A 20,850-nucleotide genomic window follows, 5' to 3' on the forward strand; every position below is an offset into this window, starting at 1 on the left:
AGATCAGGACACAGACAATATAGTAAGATCAGGACACAAACAATATAGTAAGATTAGCACACAAACAATATAGTAAGATCATATTAAAAATTCTGGAATGTCTTTTCTGGTTTCTTGCTTCAGAGATTTAAGGTTTTCACTGAGAGGTCTTTCACTGTCATTGTTAGGTTTACGCCTAGATGTTGTTGAGGCTGTTATGCATGGGTCCTGTTTACATGACCTCTTTCTCACCTTGCACGTCATCGGTAAATAGAAAGCTTGCTGGGTTTTGTAAGTTGGTTTTGTATCTGGCCACTGTGATGGAAGTTCTAGTTACATCGAGAAGCTCTCTCATAGAACTTTAGACAAGGTCCCCTGCAAACAGAGATTATTTGACTTCTTCTCCTATTTATACCCCTTTGCCTTCCTCCTCCTACCTAGCTGCTCTAGAAGGGATGTCAAGCAGTGTGTTCAAAGGGACCAAGGACAGTAATCAGCCCCATCGAGTTTCTGATTTTAATGAGATTGCTTCAAGTTTTTCTCCGTTTCGGATGATGTGGGATGCTTGTCATACATAGCCTTTATATTGAAACACATTCTCTCCATGCCTATTCTATCTAGGACCTTTATCATGAAACACAGTGAATTTCTTAAATGATTAGGAAAAATATCTTTGAAAGCGTTTAACAGCCTTAGCAATCAAGAAAAGCAAATCAAAACTACTTTGGGATTTCATCCGACCCCAGTCAGAATGGCTAAGATAAAGAAAACAACTATCTAGAGATGTTGGCGAGGATGTGGGGAAGAGTAACCTTCCTTCGTTGTTGGTTGGGAATGCAAGCTGGTTCAACCACTGTGAAAAGCTGTGTGGAGAATTCTCAAAAAACTAAAAACAGATCTATCATATGCCCGAATTATACCTCGCCTTGGCACATATCTGAAGAACTCAGCATCCTACTACAGCGATCTGTTTGACCATGTTCATTGCTGCTCTGTTCACAATATGCAGGAAATAGAAGCTGACTAAATTTCTGGCAACTGGTGAATGCATAATGAAAATGGGGTACAAATGCACAATAGAATTCTTTTCAGATGTGAAGAAAAATATACTCATCAAGTTTGCCGGTAAATGGGTAGAACTGGGAAGTACTGTATTGAGTGAGGTAACCCAGAGCCAGAAATACAAACTCTATGTTCTCTTATCTGTGGATCCCAGCTCCAAATCTGTAAATTTAAATATATAATCTGGAGCAACCACAGAAGCTGGAAAAGTAGAAAATGGCGGTGGGGAGAAGGGGGTTGGAGAAAGAACTCTAGGAGAGGGTAATAGTAGATCATAAGTGTTTTGAAGAGGAAAAGGGAGAAAACTCAGACAGGACTTAACTGAATGTGGGAAAGGAAGGATACAGGATGAAGAAAGAGAAATAACAGTAAGGATGTTTAAGAGACAGACCATAGGGAAACACTTTGTATTTATATAAAATACATACAGATGGTGTCAGAGCTTCTGTTATTTTCATTCTGTGTATTTATTTATTTATTATCCTACAGGTTTTACTTATATGTTGTGGGTTCTAGTTTTGAACTTAAATGGGATTCCCGAGTGTGTGAGTGAGTGTATCTGTATGTGTTTCTTGTGCCTTTTCTTGGATTCTTTTACTTCTGTTTGTTTGTCTTGTCCTATTCCAATTTCCTTTGTTTTATCTTGTTATATTTCATTATTATCCCTTAGATGCCTGTTTGTGTTCTAACAAGAGACAAGACGGGTGTGGATCCAGATGGGAGGGGAGATGAGGAAGAACCAGGAGAAGCAGAGAAGGGAAAAAGTAATCAGTGAAAAAAATCTATCTTCAATAAAAAAGGAAAAATGTAATATTTATACATACATATATATGTATACATACACACACGTGCACACACACACACATACAACTTTAAACTATTCTTAAACAACAACACGGTGGTGGGCCCGAAACAAAACTGTATTAACTCTGTACAGAAAGGCTAGCACACACACTGTGACTGCTGGTGCTCGTTGTCACCTTGACAGGATCTAGAGTCACCTGGACATGAGCCTCTGTACATGCCTATGGCGTGCGCACACAGGGGGGTGGCTATCTTGATTATGCTATTTGGTGTGAGGAGACCCGTCTCAATTGTGAGCAGGCAAGGCACCCAGAACTGTATAAAATGGAGAGAGAGCTGAGCATGAAGATCTTTAACTGTCTGTTTCTCTCTCTCTCTCTCTCTCTCTCTCTCTCTCTCTCTCTCTCTCTCTCTCTCTCTCTCTTTGATCCCCCTTTTGGTTTTTTGTATGTCTTTTTAAGTAATAAAAATTTCCCACTGTGAATATCGGATAAAATAAAGCTTCAAAACTTTGGGTACAGGCACAAGAATACTAATGGAGCAGTTGCTGCAGTGCATGTTTTTATATCCATTCTCTCATGGGGGAGCTATGCACGGCTGTCTGTTATGGGTCTTTCCGAGGAATTTACACCATTCGTTCTGTAGAGAGAATTTACTGTAAAGAGGCAATGATAAGGATTAGTCTTCGCTGTTCTTTTCCAGCACACGACGGTTTTACCCTTTATATTAATCGAGATGAGGACATCCCACCATCAGTATCCCAGTAGGAGCAGCGGACTCGCCGCCATATGCACCTTCTCCGTGAGCTATATATTATGGTAAGGACCATGCCTGCTGGGAGTTCGTACTCTATTAGATTCTATGCTGCTAAATATGGGCACATATTGTATTATGGATATAATCACTAACAGATTCACACTGCGTGTCTCATTTGGTCCAAGACCTGGGCTTTGTCTTGTTTCCCCAGATGCTTATATTTTTAGAAATATATGCCAAACCTCACACAGCAGGAATTTGTTGAACAATCCCATGTAAGCAGTGTGCCTTCCAAGGCTATGTTTTTCAACTTGTTTTCAAACTAAATGTTTTTCTTGGACACTAGTTTTATAGCTTAAGGGCTTTTTCTTTTGCTGGGGATTTTGTTTTTGTTGTTGCTTTTGTTGGGGGAGCGGAGGCTGCAACAAACACAAAGCGAAAACAAATAACCAACCTCTGTAAGTGAAAATGTCCACTTTTATGGACCTACTTAAAACCTACTCAAAAATGATCTGTTATAAGTAGAATGCATTTAACTTACTTGGTTTTGGATATCGAGGTAAATAAACCACAAGAGATGACCATGTGATCTGTTGGGCACACTCAAGACCCAAGCTTGGGGTGCCAAACTTACCCAATAAGAATTTTTGCTTCATGTTAACTTGTGTTTTTATCATGTTTCAACACTTTGATAACTCATTTATCTAACGATAAAGAATTTTTAAATTTCTTTTTCTAATTCCAAGTCCTCTTTGATATGTTGACACAGAAAAGAGGGGATTCCTCCTCTAAGCTTCTCTACCTCTTGGGACTTTTCTTGTCCTGGGTTCTAGGGTCACCATCCCCTCTTTTAGGTCTGGAGCTCTGGACAACATTCTTACAAATACCTCATGATGGTTTATAATCCTGCTCAAATCCTACACTCTTCTGGAGACATGGTCTCCATGGAGCAATTTGCTCCAGCCAGCCTAGAGATCGCGAAGAAAGTAGTCAGTATAAGACTTTACATGCTTCGCATAAACTATGACATAATATCCCAGACCTGAGAAGAAAGAACATTAACCATCAGGAATAGATAATAAGTGCTGGATATAAGTAATATTCAGAGTACAGACCTCAGAATAAGCAGGCAGTAAAGTTCACCCCTTCTGCCTTCAGCCAGACCACCAACTAGATAGAGAAAGTCTATTCATGAAGATTTGAGAAGTTTGTTTTCCTAATCACCTACTTCATACGTTATTTTGTTTCTTTGTTTATTTTCTTTAAATTTCCTATCCAGAATCTGAAGTATTGACTTTCTCTCATAGAAAATGTCGAAGAGGTTTGTCCCACTGATGACATGTTAACATGTATCTTAGAAGTGAACGTATGTACTTTGTAAATATGAACTTGGCATTCAAAGATTGTTAACTTTCCAAAGAATCAATATGGAAGATGCACAGTCATCCTGGGGTGCTGTCTGGAACCGCCTTGGCCTAAACGTCAGCTCTCTTCCCCAACACTCTTCCACAAGCCCATCACTGTGCTCCATGGGCTCATGTGGGGGACAAGGAAGCTCTCTCTGGGGGCTGTGGTGTATTTCTGAGGATTTATTCATGTGGTGCGAAATGATCTTGCAGAGCCTGGAGGTTTCAGGAACTATGTTCTTTCTGATGGCTTTTCTTCCGCTGGGTATACAATCAGCCCACGTTCCAAAGAGACACATGGGAAATACCACACAGTCCTCATTATAGACCCCCAAGATCCCTCGTTAGAATGAAGCATTACTCGTGTGCTCCGTGCCAAGTGAGGCTTGCCAGCCCCATGTACTCCCTCAGCAAACCAGTACTTGTTTAGACATGTACTTGCATTAACCAGCAAATTCCCTCAGATTTGTTCTGAGAGAGCTTTCAAAGGAGACTTTTTTTCCTTTGGTGTTCTGCCCTAGGCATTCGTAGCTCTGCCAAAAGCTAAACAATGCCCCTCGAGTCATGTCACATTGTATAAATCCCAGGGTTTAATTGTTGTCAAAAAGGTACTGGCTTTTGCTCCCTTCCAGACTGTCTCGGAGCCTAACATACCAGTGACACAACGGTGAAAGATTCAGGAAATGAAATCTTCAGATAGCATACCAGTGTTGTGACTGAACATTCCAGAACCTCACGCCAAGATGGGAAAAGCCGTTCCTTATCATGTGCTAATTATAAAATAAGCGGGTCTTCTTTACAATGCTGGGAATGGCAAGTTAACTACACCTCAGGGCTGCCGGCCAGGCTGCCTGGCTACTCTTGTACGTTGGCTCTCCGATCTCCCAAGTCTCCTTTTCCATCTTGTTCTGGTCTCCGCCTGGATTTGGATAGGATTGTTGAGAAAGTGAGGAAGCAATGCCTTTATTCGCTGGGACCACTGAGTGTGGACATCTTTCAGCCCCATGTGGGTCTTCTCCAAGCTTAGCCTCCTAAGGTCACTCCAGACCCCATGAGCACTTCTGCCTGCCTCCTGAGTTTCCCTCTCAGTCGCTCAAATGTTGGAGGCACAAACATCCTCCTGCCCATCTCTGAGGAGTTCTCAACTCCTTTCTTATACACCTCTCCGCTGCCATCACCTCCTACACGTTTCTCTGTACCCTTTTGTAAGATGCCGAGCGTGCAGTAGGGGACTTCAGCAGAGCCACGGAGATGAACACCTTGCTATATGTGTTTATTCAGATAGTCTTTTAGTTCCTTCAAATAGTTCTACAGCATAGGCATTTCTTACCCATTTTCAGAGAAGGAATGAAAGCTCACAGAGGATATTTAGCTTGCCTAAGACATACTACAAGCCTATTGCCACACACTAGTACAAGCCCAGGTACACGGCTCAGAGTCCACACCATTAACCCTCTGCTGCCCCTCCTGGGTGAAGAGTCGTCTAGTAGATGAACAGATTATGGGAGGTTTTGCTTTTCTGAAGAAAACATCAAGTCTAGGAATGAAGCCCCTTATCTGGATTGGACCCCACTCCCCTGCCTCACCTCTTTGGATCCCAGCTTCCTTGGATTAAAATTATGGACGAGGACAGTATGAATGCGCAGGGGTTGAGGGGACCCCGTTCTTTAACGGAGCCCTAGAACAAGGCCGCCCTCAGAGTAGAAACTTCCTGTCTGCTGCAGTCAGTTCTCAGAGGCATCGCAGCAAAGAGCAATAAAAGCGCCTAATGTTTTCTTCTTGAGAGTCTGAGAATCTTAGTCAGGGCCTTCCGTTCTTCCCCGCTCTGTAATTCGCTTTCCTCCTTCACACTGGCTTCACTGTAGAAATCCAAAACAACTCTGAGGGACATGAAAATAGCATTTTTATTGTCTCACAGCCCTGATGGTTTTTGACAGATTCCATATTCCAAATCTCATTATCCCAAATGGGTTCATTAAACAACTTCCCAACATAAAAAAAATAAAGTAAAATCAGAATGCAGTGTGATTTCCCTTTTATGATCCAATCCCAAATGGTTCCAGATCTGAATTCTATGTCCCACCAAACTCATCTCACCACAGAATGCTGGATTATGTCTTGTTTTCTTATTGGCACCTTTCTGTATTTTTCTCAAGCTCTTGCTGAAAACAAACACATTTCTTTTTATATGCATTGTCTTCAAACTCAGAAAATCTTTTGACAAAAAATTAAAATGTACTCTAAAATATAATATTCTTAGACATGAGAAAAAAATTAGAAAGAAAGTAGAATTTTAGATCACATGAAAGCCCTGTTCAGTAGGCTGCTTCCTCACCAGTTGAGCAAATATGGCCGACATGTAGTTGTTCTTTGATCAGAAGATTGCATTTTTTCCTGACCACCCTGAACAGTTTATTCCACCATAATGGCCTTCCCTGTTAACTTTTATGTCTTTCATAATATTTGAGTTTATTGGTGGTGGTGGGTTGTTGTCTTTTTTTTTTTCTGGTATTGCAGAACTGGGCCCAAGCTCAAAGATTTGGATTGGAAGTGCCTCCCATTCTGGAGCGAGATGCCTCTCCTGGGGCTTGAGGAGGAAGAGTGGTCAAGGACTCCGCTTCTGCCCCCTTCACCAAACAGCCCACTCTTCACCAGTACTCTCTTTGCCATCTCCCCAACTCTCCACTCCCAGCCTAGCCGGGAAACGGGAAGGGTGTCATTGCTAATTGAGTTTGAGTTCTGTGGAGCCTTCTGAGAAGGAAGCACCACCACGCACTCACTGAGGGCAAGCATGAGAGACCCCTGAGAAATGGTGGGGCTGAGGCGGGAATCTGATCTAGGAGCCTTCCTCAGTTGTCCCATAGGAGCCAAGAAGAACATGGCAGGAGAGAGGAGGATAGCCATGGGACAGCCTGCCTGAACGGGGAGGGACTGGGGCAAACGGAGACAGCCGTTGTTCTTCCAGTCGTCTCCTGCAGATGGGTAAGCTTCATGGGAATCTGGTTTCACAGAGGAAAGCTTGGCACTGAGATGTCTCAGTGGCCCAATGACAAGTGCAGCCTCCAGGCAAGAAATTTTGCAAGAGCGAGCAAGGGAGTGTGTGTGCTGCCGCAGTCAGAGGTCAAGGGAGGCAGCCACGTCTCCCTGTGGTCCTAGGTGCCCCTGTCAGGAAGTTAGTCAGGATTTCCATGAGACCAGAAAAATGGCAGGCTGGGACGATGACTCAGTGGGTAAGAAGGGCCATTTGCTTTGTAATTATGAGCACTTGAGTTTGAATTCGCAGCACACATGGGAAATGCTATGCATAGCCCTGCTTGCCTCAAACCCTAACACTGACAGGCAGAGACAGGTAGCTCCTGAGAGGTTGCTGGCTAGCCTGTCTCTCCAAAATGATGAGCTTCCGGTTCAGTGAGTGACCTTGTCTCCGGGCAGTAAGGGGTGGAAACTGATAGAGGAAGGAAGACACCTGAAAAATCGCCCTGGCCATGCATGCACCACACACATGTACAACACACACACACACAGCAACCAGAGAAACTGACATACGTTGGCCACCATATGACTGGAACTCTATGCAGTAGCTGTCTTTGGCCTCTCTGTTCTCTAAGTATGCTGAGTCACTGAATTCCCTTACCTGTTTCTTCATTCCTCAGAAGTTAGGCTTCATCCCGACGTTGGTATACATATGTCTCAGATGCTCTGTTTGTCTCTCTTCTTCCTAGGATCTTGGGGAAACCCTTGATCCTCTCTTGGCCTCATTTTTCCCCATATAAAATGGGAAAAAGCTAAGCATCTGTCTCTCAGAGTTGTGAAGATTAATGAAGACATAGGGACCCACAGGGAAGTTTTGCATTCTCTCTAGGCAAAAAAAAAAAAATCCTGGATGCCTACAGAATCTCTTTCTCATCCCCAAACTTTTTTATTTTCATTTTGTGCCCTGTTCTTCTCATGGGTCTTACTCCTCCTTCATGCTGATTGTGTCTCTGCAGCTTATTAGGAATGTGGAAAGCATAAAGCGTTCTTCTGAAATGTTCCTATGGTTCATGTATTAAGTTATTTCCAGCGCTCAGCTCTCCCCTGGGACTTGAGAATGTCATTGCTTTCCCATTATTCCAATCTGCTCATTTTTCACAAGCACTTGCTTGAGAAAGCATTGTTTCCTTATATTCTAACAAGAAACCTCTTTGGACAACCCAGGGTGTCACAGCTGAAAGTGGCTTGCTCAGGGTCCCTCAGAGTGTTCATTGAGGCACAGGTCAGGTGAGTTCTCCCTCTTCCCCAAACATCCGTGTTGGAGTTCTTCAGAGACCAGTGCCAGTACCTCATTTATTCTCCCCAAGTCAGCCTGTCTCTCCTGTGACCGCAATAACTCCATCCCAGACCATCAGGTCGGAAACTCTCCTAAACTTAGACCATTATCTACTCATTTAGCAGTTACAAAACCACCTCGGGCCATACCTGATCTCCTTATCCCATCCACAAACCCTTATCCCTCTCCCCCAGTGTCATTGCCCACCCGATATTCATGCCAGAAACACACTGGGCATCCTGAAGTCATCTGGTATTGAGAACAGGCCATCAGTTGCCCGGCACTGTACATCCCGGGCATCTTCAGAAGCCTCATGCTTTGCGCTCCCAGGCTAGGAGTCCCGCCCTCGTCTCTGTAAGTCCTGCTCATGATTCAGGCCCCAGCCTTGGTGTCTTGTTTCCCGAGAACACGTTTGGTTCTGCTTCTCTGTGGGGCATTATTGGTGTCTCATTAATTTCTATCCGGGGATTTGAAAACTAGCTAGAGTCATGGAGTTTTGATTTTGCTTCAATATTTGTCCTCAAAGGCCCCTCCCCTCACTGTCCAGAGTAAAATAAAAAAGATCTGAAGTCTTAAAGAAAATAAAGAGCCTCCTTGTCTACAGGTTTAAGTATCAATAATATTTAGACATGACAACAGTCAGAATGATGTCGAAAATATTCTTACATTAGCTTAATAAGAGAAATTGTGATGGTATGTGAGTTTTAAATGAAAGCCAGGTATGGAAATGAATATATTACATGTACATTTATCATACCTGTCTTACACTTTGCTCCACAGTAACCACATAAAGTGTCTACAATGTCCCTGCTACCCATTTTTCTAAGATTGAATCTCAGCTCAATTGTCTCTTTTCCCACCTGCCTGATTTGCTTAAATTGCCAACAGAAGCTCATAAACTTCGAGAAGAAACCCCGAAGGCCACACTCTGTGGGAGTGACAGCCCATGCGGGAGGTGATCCAGTTTAAGCACTGGAAATGTTTCAAGTAGAGGAGGATTTTACTTACTGACAGCCTACCAGCTTCCCGGAGGTGAGGTCCTGGGCTTCTGAGACCATGAGAGACCCTGAAATCTCAGAGCATGTCCTCTGGTGGGCTGCGTGTGAGGGTTTCTGTGTGTCCCTTTACAGTGGCTCCAGGCTTGCCCAGGCTCCCTCCCACCACATGGCGCCCATGGCCAGCAATAACCCGGTGGGTGACAGGCACCTCTCTTATAGCACTAAACAGTGTTGGGGGCCCCAAATAAAAACTAACTGAAAATAAAGTTACCAGTTCAGAAGAACAGAAAGCTGCACCGGAGTCGAAATGCACTTTCAAGACTCAGTGGAATGTAAAGCGGTAATGAACCAAAAAGACAAAAAACAAAAAAAAAAAAAAAAACAACAACAAAAACATGCAAAACTTGTTCTCCAATCACCATAAAAACTCGAACTACATACAGTTAAGAGTCTCTCCCTCATAATTTTTAGAGGTAGAAAAGCATTATCATATTAGTTTTATTCTTCCATATTCAGAAATATCTAGATATGATACTATAGAGCAAAGTTCATTAACTTTCTCAAACAAGCATGCACTGACTGCTTTCCCATAAACTAGACAGTAGGTAGATGGGGAAGGTGAACAGTTTGTAGAAGCTTTTGCTCTGTTCAGAAGATGGTGGTCTTCTGAGGAATATAAGAAAATAAAAAAAACAAGGTTTCCTTACCTACCTGGGGGTCATGAAAAGATCATGTAAATCTTGCCCACAGAAGTAACATATGTGGTGCTCCATTGAGGATGAACAAGAATGAGACTTTGCAAGGTCCAGAGAAAGGAAGATGACCTATTGACAAAGGAGAGGAGGTCACCACTGGACAGCCAAAGATGTGGGAGCTAAGAACTATTGACACTTAGGTAATTGTAGCAGTGTAAATTGAACCCCAGTACTCTCCAATAATGATGCGTGTGTGCGTGTGTGCGTGCGTGCGTGTGTGTGTGTGTGTGTGTGCGTGCGTGCGTGCGTGTGTGTGTGTGTGTGTGTGTGTGTGTGTGTATTTACAGGTAAATGTGAGAGTGGAGAAGAGTGTGAAACGGCAGGCCACTTCCCCCTGTCCGGCTCCTGCAAGGCTAGCTTTGCCTGAAATAATTACACAGAAACTGTATTCTTTTAAACACTGCCTGGCCCATTAGTTCCAGCCTCTTATTGGCTAGCTCTTACATATTGATCTAACCCATTTCTAATAATCTGTGTAGCCCATGAGGTGGCTTACCAGGGAAGATCTTAACCTGCATCTGTCTGGAGTATGAGAATCATGGCAACTGTCTGACTCGGCTTCTTTCTCCCAGCATTCTGTCTGTCTACTCCACCTACCTAATTTTCTGTCCTATCAGGCCAAGCAGTTTTCTTTATTAGTTAACCAATGAAAGCAACAGATAAGATACAAGGCCCACCTCCATCAGTGGAGATTAGAAGCTAACATTGGGGTTCTTCTTCAATGAACCCCCCCCCCCCGCAGTATCTGAGAGAGGTTCTCTCACTGGAGCTAGAACTCCTGGAGCCAGCTGGATTGGCTGGCCAGGGAACTCCAGGGGTCCACCTGCCCCAGCCTCCTCCCTAGCTCAGGGATTGCAGATAATTTCCCCAGGCCCAGATATTTTTGTGTAAATGCTGGAGAGCAAACTCTCGTGTGTGCTCAGCAAACACTTTACCAACCAAGCCATCGTCTCAGTTCTTTTTATTTGTTTGTTTGGTTGTTTTGTTTTCTTTTTCTTTTCGGTCTTATGACAATATCCTTCCTTGAGTGGGTTTTCTAGTGGTTGGTAGTTGACTGACTGCATGAGTGGGTATGTTAGCCCCTTCCTATGTTACCCATTTCTGTCTGGGGTTGATGAAGATCTTTTCCCCTGCTGTAAGCTACCGTTTTGTCTTGTTGTCTGTGTCCTTTGCTTTACAGAAGCTTCTCAGTTTCAGGAGGTCCCATTTATTCATTGTTGCTCTCAGTGTCTGTGCTGCTGGGGTATATTTAGGAAGTGGTTCCCTGTGCCATTGTGTTCAAGTGTGCTCCCACTTTCTCTTCTATGAGGGTTCAGTGTGGCTGGCTTCATGTTGAGGTCTTTGATCCATTTGGATTTGTTTTGTACATGGCAGTAGATATTGATCTATTTTCATTCTTCTACATGTTAACATCCAGTTATTGCAGGCCCTATTCTTTCATCCCGACTCCCCATTGCTCTAATTTCTTCACAACCTTCTACAGCCTCCTATGCATTTTTCATTTTTTGGCAAGAAAGTTTGTTTTTAAAATTCAGATTTTGTCATGCTAGTCCTACTTAAAACACCCCTAACAGTTTGTTTTACCTAGTTGGAAGTTTTGGGGGGACATTTCCATTTTGTTGCCACTTTTGTTTTTCTTTGCATGATGACGTATCCTTGGGCTGTGAAATTTTCACATGAAAATAGAAAAAGCAAATGTGCAAGTCACCCCTAAAATCTGAGAATGATATACAAAAATCTTACATAAGTTCAAACATTGCATAAATTTGCAGGTACAAATACAAACCATTTTGCAAGAGCAGTAAGTGACTTAGCCCCATGGCATCTGGTTGGAAAAACATTGGATAAGAAGTAGATGGAATCCTGTGGTTTTGATGAGCTGATTTCTAAGCTCCGCTCGGAGATTGCAAGAAAAAGGTGACAATTCATTCATAAATTCTTGTCAGCCTCTTGAGAAATCCAAGAATTGTCATGAGGACTCTGTTTGGATCTGTTTATTCCCTAGAGAGATGAGGAGCTCATGAGATGCTGTCAGTGAGCCAAAGAGTTGTCACTTCAAGACAAGTCTCTGTCAGAAACACATGAACCTTGGTTTCCCTTTGCTCCCCACCACATATATGAAATTTTAACCAAAAATCCACTTAAAAGTTTAGAAAATTATTGAACCAACAAGAGGGCTGAAAGGACATGTTTTCAAGCTTGATGACCTGACAGTCACACACGTGAACACATACAGCTTTTGTGACCTGAATAGGACCTCCAAAAGAACAAGAACAAGAAAAATAAAATTCTGGTATGGACGGGGATGGGGTTCTGGATACCCCACCCCTACCTGAGGAGCTAATTCCAGTTGGTGGCTACTGAATGAGAGGAAGAGGTCAGCCATTATAGGTTGCCTATGCCCTAAGGAGTGGCTCTCAGCCTTCCTAGTGCTGCGAACCTTTAATACACTACAGTTCCATATGGCGACCCCAGCCATAAAATTAATTCACTGATGCTTGATGACTGTAATTTTGCTGCTGTTATTTATCATAATGCAAATGTCTGATTTGCAGGATCTCTGATATGTGACCCCTGTGGAAGAATTTTGACCTCCAACAGGGTTGTGATCCACAGCTTGAGAACCACTGCCCTAGTGGAAGATTGCACACACGTGCGTGTGAGCAGCACTAGCTGAACTTAGTGCTTTCTTTTTTCTTTCATGATGAAGTTGAGAAAGAGACAGGAGATATGCTGGGGGATCTAGGAGGGACTGGAGGGAGGGATTATGGGGATGGATAGGCCCAAGACACATTGTATGTGTGTATAAATTTTTCAGAGATTAACTAATATAAATTGAGTTCAATATAATTAAATCATTTCATTAGTTTTCAAGACATCCTCTGCTCTCTTAAGTGTGCCCTGTCTCACATTTGTGTCTAAACATGAGTGTGTGTGCTCATCTACACACACGCACACACACAGGCATACACACTAAATGAATAATTGTAATAAAAATCTGAAGAGAAAAAATTAAAAAATAAAAAGAAACCTTTAAACTGAGTACATTGTGTAGTCATGCTATTTGCCTTTCAGGATCCAGGTAGATGAGGTTAACACAGATGTTAACCTATCGCATCCCGGAACAAACTTTAAGGAAAAATAACTCCTTTCTTGTATACTGCTTCTTCTTTATTTGTATGACAAGAGCAAATGTCCAGGTAGGTCTAGGTTCATCTTTTTTTCATTTTTGAAACTTCCTAGGTTTCAAAAGCCATGTCCTGGCCTGCTTAATGGGCCTCTTGAAGTGCCCTTGTTGTATCCGTTCCATTATTTCTAGTATCTCTGCTCATCTCCAGTCTTGATGTGGTGAAGTCTGAGGGAAACCTTATCTCTCTGGAAGATGACCCTGTCCTAGTTTTCCATTGCTGTGGACACAGCATCACCAAGGCAGCCTCTAAAAGGAAGCGTTTGACTGGGGCTTGCTTACAGTCTCAGAGGATGAATCTATGACCATCATTGTGGGGAACATTGCAGCAGGCAGGCACAGTGCTAGCAGTATCTGAGAGCATACAGTTGATCCACAAGCAGCAGACAGAGAGCTGGGGACAGAACGGTGAGGCAGAGAGAGAGAGAGAGAGAGAGAGAGAGAGAGAAAGAGAGAGAGAGAGAGAGAGACATGGGGGGGGGAGCTGACTAGGTCTTTCGAAACCTCAAAGTCCATCCCCAGCGAAACACCTTCTCTGATAAGGCCACAGTTCTTAATCCTTCCCAAATGTTCACCAAGTGAGTACCAAGCATTCAAATACGTGAGCCTATGAGGGTCATTCTGATTCAAACCACTACAGATCCTCTATTATTCAGGACACATTAAAAAATTCAGTCTTTCTCTAAATTAAATAATAGTTTCGGCAGAGTTAAATTCATCTTATCAAGTTTACCTTTATACTTAAAATTAGTTCCAATTTCAGATTAATGTTCCTTTATTGTAGGAAATCTTTTTAACCACTCAAAGGATTGAACTTTCTTTTTCATTTCTATTTAGCCCCTGACTCCAGCCGAAACGATGGTGCAATCCACACGCAGGATCCTGGGTTCAGTCAGATAGTAAACAGGAATGAAGCCCCAGGAGCCTCTAGAGAACTTTTCCCTGCTGAAATAAGCAGATGAGATCTTCTGAGACTCCACACAACATAGCTTCTGCATATTGGTGGCCCTTCCTCTCTTAACGCTGTCATATCCGCGTGCTTTTTGTCCTTCAGCCACACGTAACTTCTTTCCATCCCTCAGACACGCTGGGCTAAGAGAAACCCAGATAGTTGTCGGCGCATTACTTCAGCTTTCTCTGAGGGTGAATTTGGAAGAGGTTGGCATGTGAATCTACTGATAGATATCAGACTCATCCACAAAGGTGGGCATCACCCAGTCTTCAGAAAGCCTGGAAGTATGGTATGAGATGGGCAGCCTGCTGTCTCTGCCTGGGTTGAGACATCTGTCTCCTATTCCGCCATCAGAGTTTCTCGTTCTGGAGCCTGTGGACTTGGAAGTTATAATTCTAATTCTTAGAGATATGGGCTTAGGTAGAACTATACCACTAGCTTTTCTGAACACTGGCTTCCAGACAGTGGACATGGGACTTTTCAGATCCTAAATCGGTGTGCCAGTTCCTCCCAAACAAATTACTCTCTGTGGCTTTGGTGAGCCATCTGATAAACATGCCACGCTCTTTCTGTGGCTCTGGTGAGCCATCTGATACACAGGCCACACTCTTTCTGTGGCTCTGGTGAGCCATCTGATACACTAGGCCACACTCTTTCTGTGGCTCTGGTGAGCCATCTGATACACTAGGCCACACTCTTTCTGTGGCTCTGGTGAGCCATCTGATACACAGGCCATGCTCTCTCTGTGGCTCTGGTGAGCCATCTAATACACAGGCCACGCTCTTTCTGTGGCTCTGGTGAGCCATCTGATACACAGGCCATGCTCTTTCTGTGGCTCTGGTGAGCCATCTAATACACAGGCCACACTCTTTCTGTGGCTCTGGTGAGCCACCTGATACACATTCCGTGCTCTTTCTGTGGCTCTGGTGAGCCATCTAATACACAGGCCACGCTCTTTCTGTGGCTCTGGTGAGCCATCTGATACACAGGCCACGCTCTTTCTGTGGCTCTGGTGAGCCATCTAATACACAGGCCACGCTCTTTCTGTGGCTCTGGTGAGTCATCTAATACACATGCCACGCTCTTTCTGTGGCTCTGGTGAGCCATCTGATACACTAGGCCGCGCTCTTTCTGTGGCTCTGGTGAGTCATCTGATACACAGGCCACGCTCTTTCTGTGGCTCTGGTGAGCCATCTGATACACAGGCCACGCTCTTTCTGTGGCTCTGGTGAGCCATCTGATACACAGGCCACGCTCTTTCTGTGGCTCTGGTGAGTCATCTGATACACAGGCCACGCTCTTTCTGTGGCTCTGGTAAGTCATCTGATACACAGGCCACGCTCTTTCTGTGGCTCTGGTAAGTCATCTAATACACAGGCCACGCTCTTTCTGTGGCTTTGGTGAGCCATCTGATACACAGGCCACGCTCTTTCTGTGGCTCTGGTAAGTCATCTAATACACAGGCCACGCTCTTTCTGTGGCTCTGGTGAGCCACCTGATACACAGGCCATGCTCTTTCTGTGGCTCTGGTGAGTCATCTGATACACAGGCCACGCTCTTTCTGTGGCTCTGGTGAGCCATCTGATACACAGGCCACGCTCTTTCTGTGGCTCTGGTGAGTCATCTGATACACAGGCCACGCTCTTTCTGTGGCTCTGGTCAGCCATCTGATACACAGGCCATGCTCTTTCTGTGGCTCTGGTGAACCATCTGATAAACACGCCATGTTCTTTCTTCCCTGAAGACATCACATGCTTTCCACAATTTTCTTCTCAGCCATCACTCTGTTCCCAGTCCTACCCCCTGACCTACTTAGCTACCATTCTTACCATCATGTCTTCCAAGAAAACTCCCAGTTTCTCATCTGTCTTACGTCTGAGTTTCCTCTTCCCATTCGCTTGTTGGATTTGACCCGTAAGTGTCTTCCGTCCTTCCAAACAGCAGTGTTCTGAATGTAAGGACTATGCCTTTTCTGTTTGTTGCTGTAGCCTGGCCTTCTAACACAGTGGTTCTCAGTCTTCCTAATGCTGTAACCCTTTATAATACAGTTCCTCATGTTGTGGTGACCCCCAACCATAAAAATTATTTTGTTGCCATTTCATAGCTGTTATGTTACTACTGTTAGGAATTGTATTGCAATGCAAATATATGATATGCCACCCCCAAAGCAGTTGTGACCCAAAGGTTGAGAACCATATTCTACCAGAATGTGTCACTTAGAGCCTTTGTTAAATGCAGAGATGAATGAGGAGACAACATTAACTAAGACACTAAGAAACTGAAGTGTGAGTTCTGAGGGACTAAGTTCTTATGCATAAGTACTCTATGCAGGCTGACTATAGTACTTAGCTGTCACCCCAGTCTGAAATACCGTATTTTGCTTTTACATTGCTTAATTGTTGGACAACTCTCTTGTTAGAATTTGGGGTGGGGGTGGGGATAGAGGTAGAACTTTAAAAGTGTCAAAAACACAAGTTATAAAAAGAGAAGGAACTGATGGAAAAACAGGAGAGAAACAGGGTGATCTCAGAACATGGGAAGTTCCTGGCTGAACTTTGGAGAACACAGTGTAAGAGGTTCTGTCTGCCTCCTCTTCAAAGCTCTACATACCAGTGCTGCTAAATGACTTGAAGCTCCATGAACTCACCTCTGAGACACGTTATGTTCCTCTCTCCACCTGAACTATTTTTTTCTGGCCCTTCCCGTCGTTCTTAATCTATCTCTGAGTTTCAGATTAGATATTGCGTACTCCAAGAAATCTTATCTGACATTGTGACTCACCTGTGGTTCCCCTTCCAAGGACTCACAGCATCTCCAGTGACACAGCTTTGATCTGCCCACACACCTACCTACACCACAGCCAGCCTGTAATCTTATGCACAAGAGCTATGGTACTCCCCGCCATTAGCCACATGGCCTGGGGAAATGCCTGCTGTCTGGAAGACGTTTGCTCAGTCAAAGTCAGTAATAAGTGGAACAAAGGGATAGTGTGTACTGTCAAAAGCTTCATCCAGGCAGGCATCACAGTACACACAGCATTTAGAGGCCCAAGCAGGAAGATTATCATGTCAATGTCAAAAGAAGACCTTGTCTCAAAAAGTGGGGGTGGGAGCAACAAATAGATCACTTGAATCCATGAACATTGAAGAAGCTGAGATGCAGGGCAGAAGAGATGGCGGTGCCTTTCCCACACACTGGCAGTTGCATTTCCTCAGAGATGAATTTCTGTGTCTTTAGAAAAGAAGTGAGAACTAGAGTAAGTAATGTTTGTCAAAACATACTTGTCTGTCTGGAAAGTGTTGAGAATGAGTCTTTAGAAATGACTAAATTATCAGCTCTCTCCTTTTCCCTCGTTGTCCATGCCGAGTGTTCCGCTCTCGGTGATAATTTCTACACACACCTGGGAGGAGGAAAGAGGCTGTTTACAGAGCTGCACACTGACAGGGACCTGCACCATAGTAGCCAGGATCTCACATGTGACCCATCGTTAGAAATGGCCAGTGCAGGACTAGGATGATGGCTCCCTAGGTATAGTGCTTGCTATGAAAGCAGAGGTTAGAATCCCCAGAAGCCACAGAAGGACAGATGTGGAAGTGCATGCATCTGTAATTTCAGCATTCCTATGGGAAGCTAGGAGGTGGAGACAGAAGGATCCCCAAAAGCTTGCAGGCCAGATAGTTTGGCAAATAGGATACCCTGTCTCAAAAGGTGGGTGATGAGGACAGACACCCAGTGTTTCCATACTCACATTGTAGCATGAAATTTGAATGAAATGTATGCCCTGGCAATGCTGAAGCATGCATGGGCAGACAGTATATGGCAGTTTTGTTGAACTTATCCAGATTGGGTTTCATGGTTTAAGTTGATGAGGACTGACCAGGTCTCTTCCTCAAGAGAGCACCAGATCTCATTACAGATGGTTGTGAACCACCATGTGGTTGCTGGGAATTGAACCCAGGATCTTTGGACGAGCAGGCAGTGCTCGTAATTGCTGAGCCATCTCTCCAGTGAATAGGTTCTGGTGTGTAATAATAATAATAGTAATAACAGAAATATATCCTAACAGACATCAAAGAGGATGAATGCCTTTTACTATTTACTATCAGTTTGCCTGCCCTTCTTAGATGCAAAGACTGGTTGACTTAGTTAAGATTTTGACTGTACACACTTACTTTTTAAAGGTACCAAATTATAGAAAATCCACGTTTTTTTAATCGTATACTGAATCAGTAGAGATGTTGTCTAGACTTGAGTAAATGAAATAGCCACAAAGAACATAAAATTAGATTTATAACACTGTCCAGTAAGCCTTTGAGTAGAAGCCCTTTTCTTGGAGGGGTCATCATATAAAAGTAACTGATAACACAAATAATTAAGGGAACTTAATCTGTTGAATCAAAGCAGGCAATGGTTCTCTTTCTGTTTGCTTTTAATAGTTTATTCCTCAGTATGGCATTCCATAAAGCAATGATGTAGTTTGTTTTTACGAGACAAATAGCGGGAAATAGTCTTGAATTGGCTCTCGCTTTGCAGTCCAAAGTATGTCTTGAGGCATGGTCCCCTTTGCTGAGCTGATGATGAGCTGAGATGAAAAATGAGATTCCTTCAGATCTCCGCATTCAAGGTCTTCATTGATGTTAATCATCGGAACCCTTGTGAGGGAGCTGCATGGGTAACAGAGACTGGCCCTGTACTGTATGAAGTCTGCGAGCATCAGAGTAACAGGGAGCTCGCCACAGAGGCCATCAGGTAGGTTTCCATGGTAGCAGCCTTCTCTTGTCATCCTGTCTCTAACAGCTCGAAACTGAATGCTCACTGTGCTACTGCTTAATGAAAAGAAAATGGAATATTGGTAGCGCCAGTAGTCATGGCTGGTCTCCAGGTGCTCCACCAAGGTGAGGTAGGTTGTCGGCTAGGGTCTTCTTTTCAAGCAGTGTTCCGCTAAGGAGGACTGGTGTCCCTTTGATTTTCTTACATGTTAATGACCTCCAGTCATCTCATATTATTGCTATAGAAATAAGTAGAACTAAGTGAGAAGTAAAACCATTTCATCAAAGCTGCCTCTTACAGTAGACAAGCTTGCCGTTCTAAGACAGAAAGAAATCAATGTAATGCTATGGAAGACATGATAATAGCAAAGAATGAAAACATTTGAAAGTATGTGTTCATTTTCCCCAAATTCTCAATACCTGGGTTTTCTCATGGTCCTTATTACCTAAAATAAATCCACTGTCTTATCACCTCCCTCTTGATGTAAATTGATGATTTTATCGGTTAGCCACATATTCGGGAGGGACTGTGCAGCCTTCTTATTCTTCAAGAAGTGAACAGTGAAGTCAAATATTACTCAGTCATCAGCCAAAGAGGACTTACCAGAGATAACATCATCCTGCTACTCAGTCCTTTAAAGCATCACACACTTCGATGAGTGGAGAAATAAAACTCTTCATCTGATTTCATTTCATTTTCCTTCCTGCCTCTCATAGGCTGGGAGACGTGAAAACATGTTTGAACCAGTACCTGTTTCTGCTACTTTCATCATGAAATCCACACAGTTCACGGCATGGTTTTACTTGCCGTTTTAATCTTCAATATAAATGACTTAGGTGGGTGCTACATTCATGAAGATATATAAAAGTTCCTGTTGTGTAGAAACTATATCTTTTTAATATTTTAAATATGAAAACTCCAGTAGAATGGAGTATAGAAATTAATAGGTATTTAGGTATAAATGGGGTTGCTAAGGACCCAGGATTGTGGTATCAAAGTATATCAAAAGCTAAAGGCTTCTAGCTTGAGGTTGTCTGGAAGTTCCCGTGCACCTTTAGGGCAGATGGAACACCTTTAGGGCACTCCCTTGAAGGTCAATAGAACTAGAAATTCAGGAAACCCGTGGACTAACAGACAGTAGCCAACCATTGAGAGGCATGAGATAGGGTGCAGAGGCAGAGCGTCCAGAACCACGCCTGAGGGAAAGCCAGGCTCAGATTCTGCCACCACCCTCAGAAACCTAACAGTGAGACTAGCCAGTCTTTTAAAAGAAAGAAGCCTTACATTTTTCTGAAGTGTGCAAACACCGCTGCTCTCCTATTTAATGGACTACCAAAAATTGTTTTTTTTTCTAATGAGTAGAGAATTAGAATTGTCCTGTGTATAGAGTGCAGTCATGAGTGGAAGTACCCTCCCTCATTCTGAACCACTGCCTTGTGGTCTTCACTTATGATGGGGTAATCTGCTTATTCCACCAGATCAGAGATGGCGAGGACTCAGTCAGGCCCACTGCAACTGCAGACCTCACCAACAGTCCCTTTGGTGGCCAAGTTAGTCCTATTGTACCAGAGATCCATGCTAACCAACTATTTTGGCCACAGAACATTAACAGCAGACCTACACAACCACAAAGCCTCAACGTGGGTTCTATGGCCCCAGCAGAAAGTTCTAGTAGCTACAGATTCTGCTAAGTGGGCTGCCTAAAGTTCAAAGTGGGTTGACAAGACAGGCAAAGTTTTTTTTTTTTAACCTTCTGAAGCTAGCCAGCATCTTCAAGTGTGCAGACACCAAATTGACAATCAGAAATGTCACACCACTCAAAAAAATCAGTGATGAAGTATCTGGGATCTGTAAACAAGTCTGAAGAATTTA

General features: G+C 43.4%; 1 protein-coding gene across 2 annotated transcripts in view; it reads left to right on the plus strand.

Moving 5' to 3' along the window:
* The window catches only part of Aig1 (androgen induced 1), a 229,034-nt gene that overhangs the window by 184,985 nt on the left and 23,199 nt on the right, over positions 1 to 20,850 (plus strand). For both annotated transcript variants that reach the window (XM_075948670.1, XM_075948681.1), the window contains exon 4: positions 2,548 to 2,663. In XM_075948670.1, the coding sequence (XP_075804785.1) occupies positions 2,548 to 2,663 (116 nt within the window). The remainder of the gene's footprint in view (positions 1 to 2,547; positions 2,664 to 20,850) is intronic.

Source organism: Microtus pennsylvanicus, chromosome 1, assembly GCF_037038515.1.
Source record: "Microtus pennsylvanicus isolate mMicPen1 chromosome 1, mMicPen1.hap1, whole genome shotgun sequence".
Classification (NCBI taxonomy): domain Eukaryota; kingdom Metazoa; phylum Chordata; class Mammalia; order Rodentia; family Cricetidae; genus Microtus; species Microtus pennsylvanicus.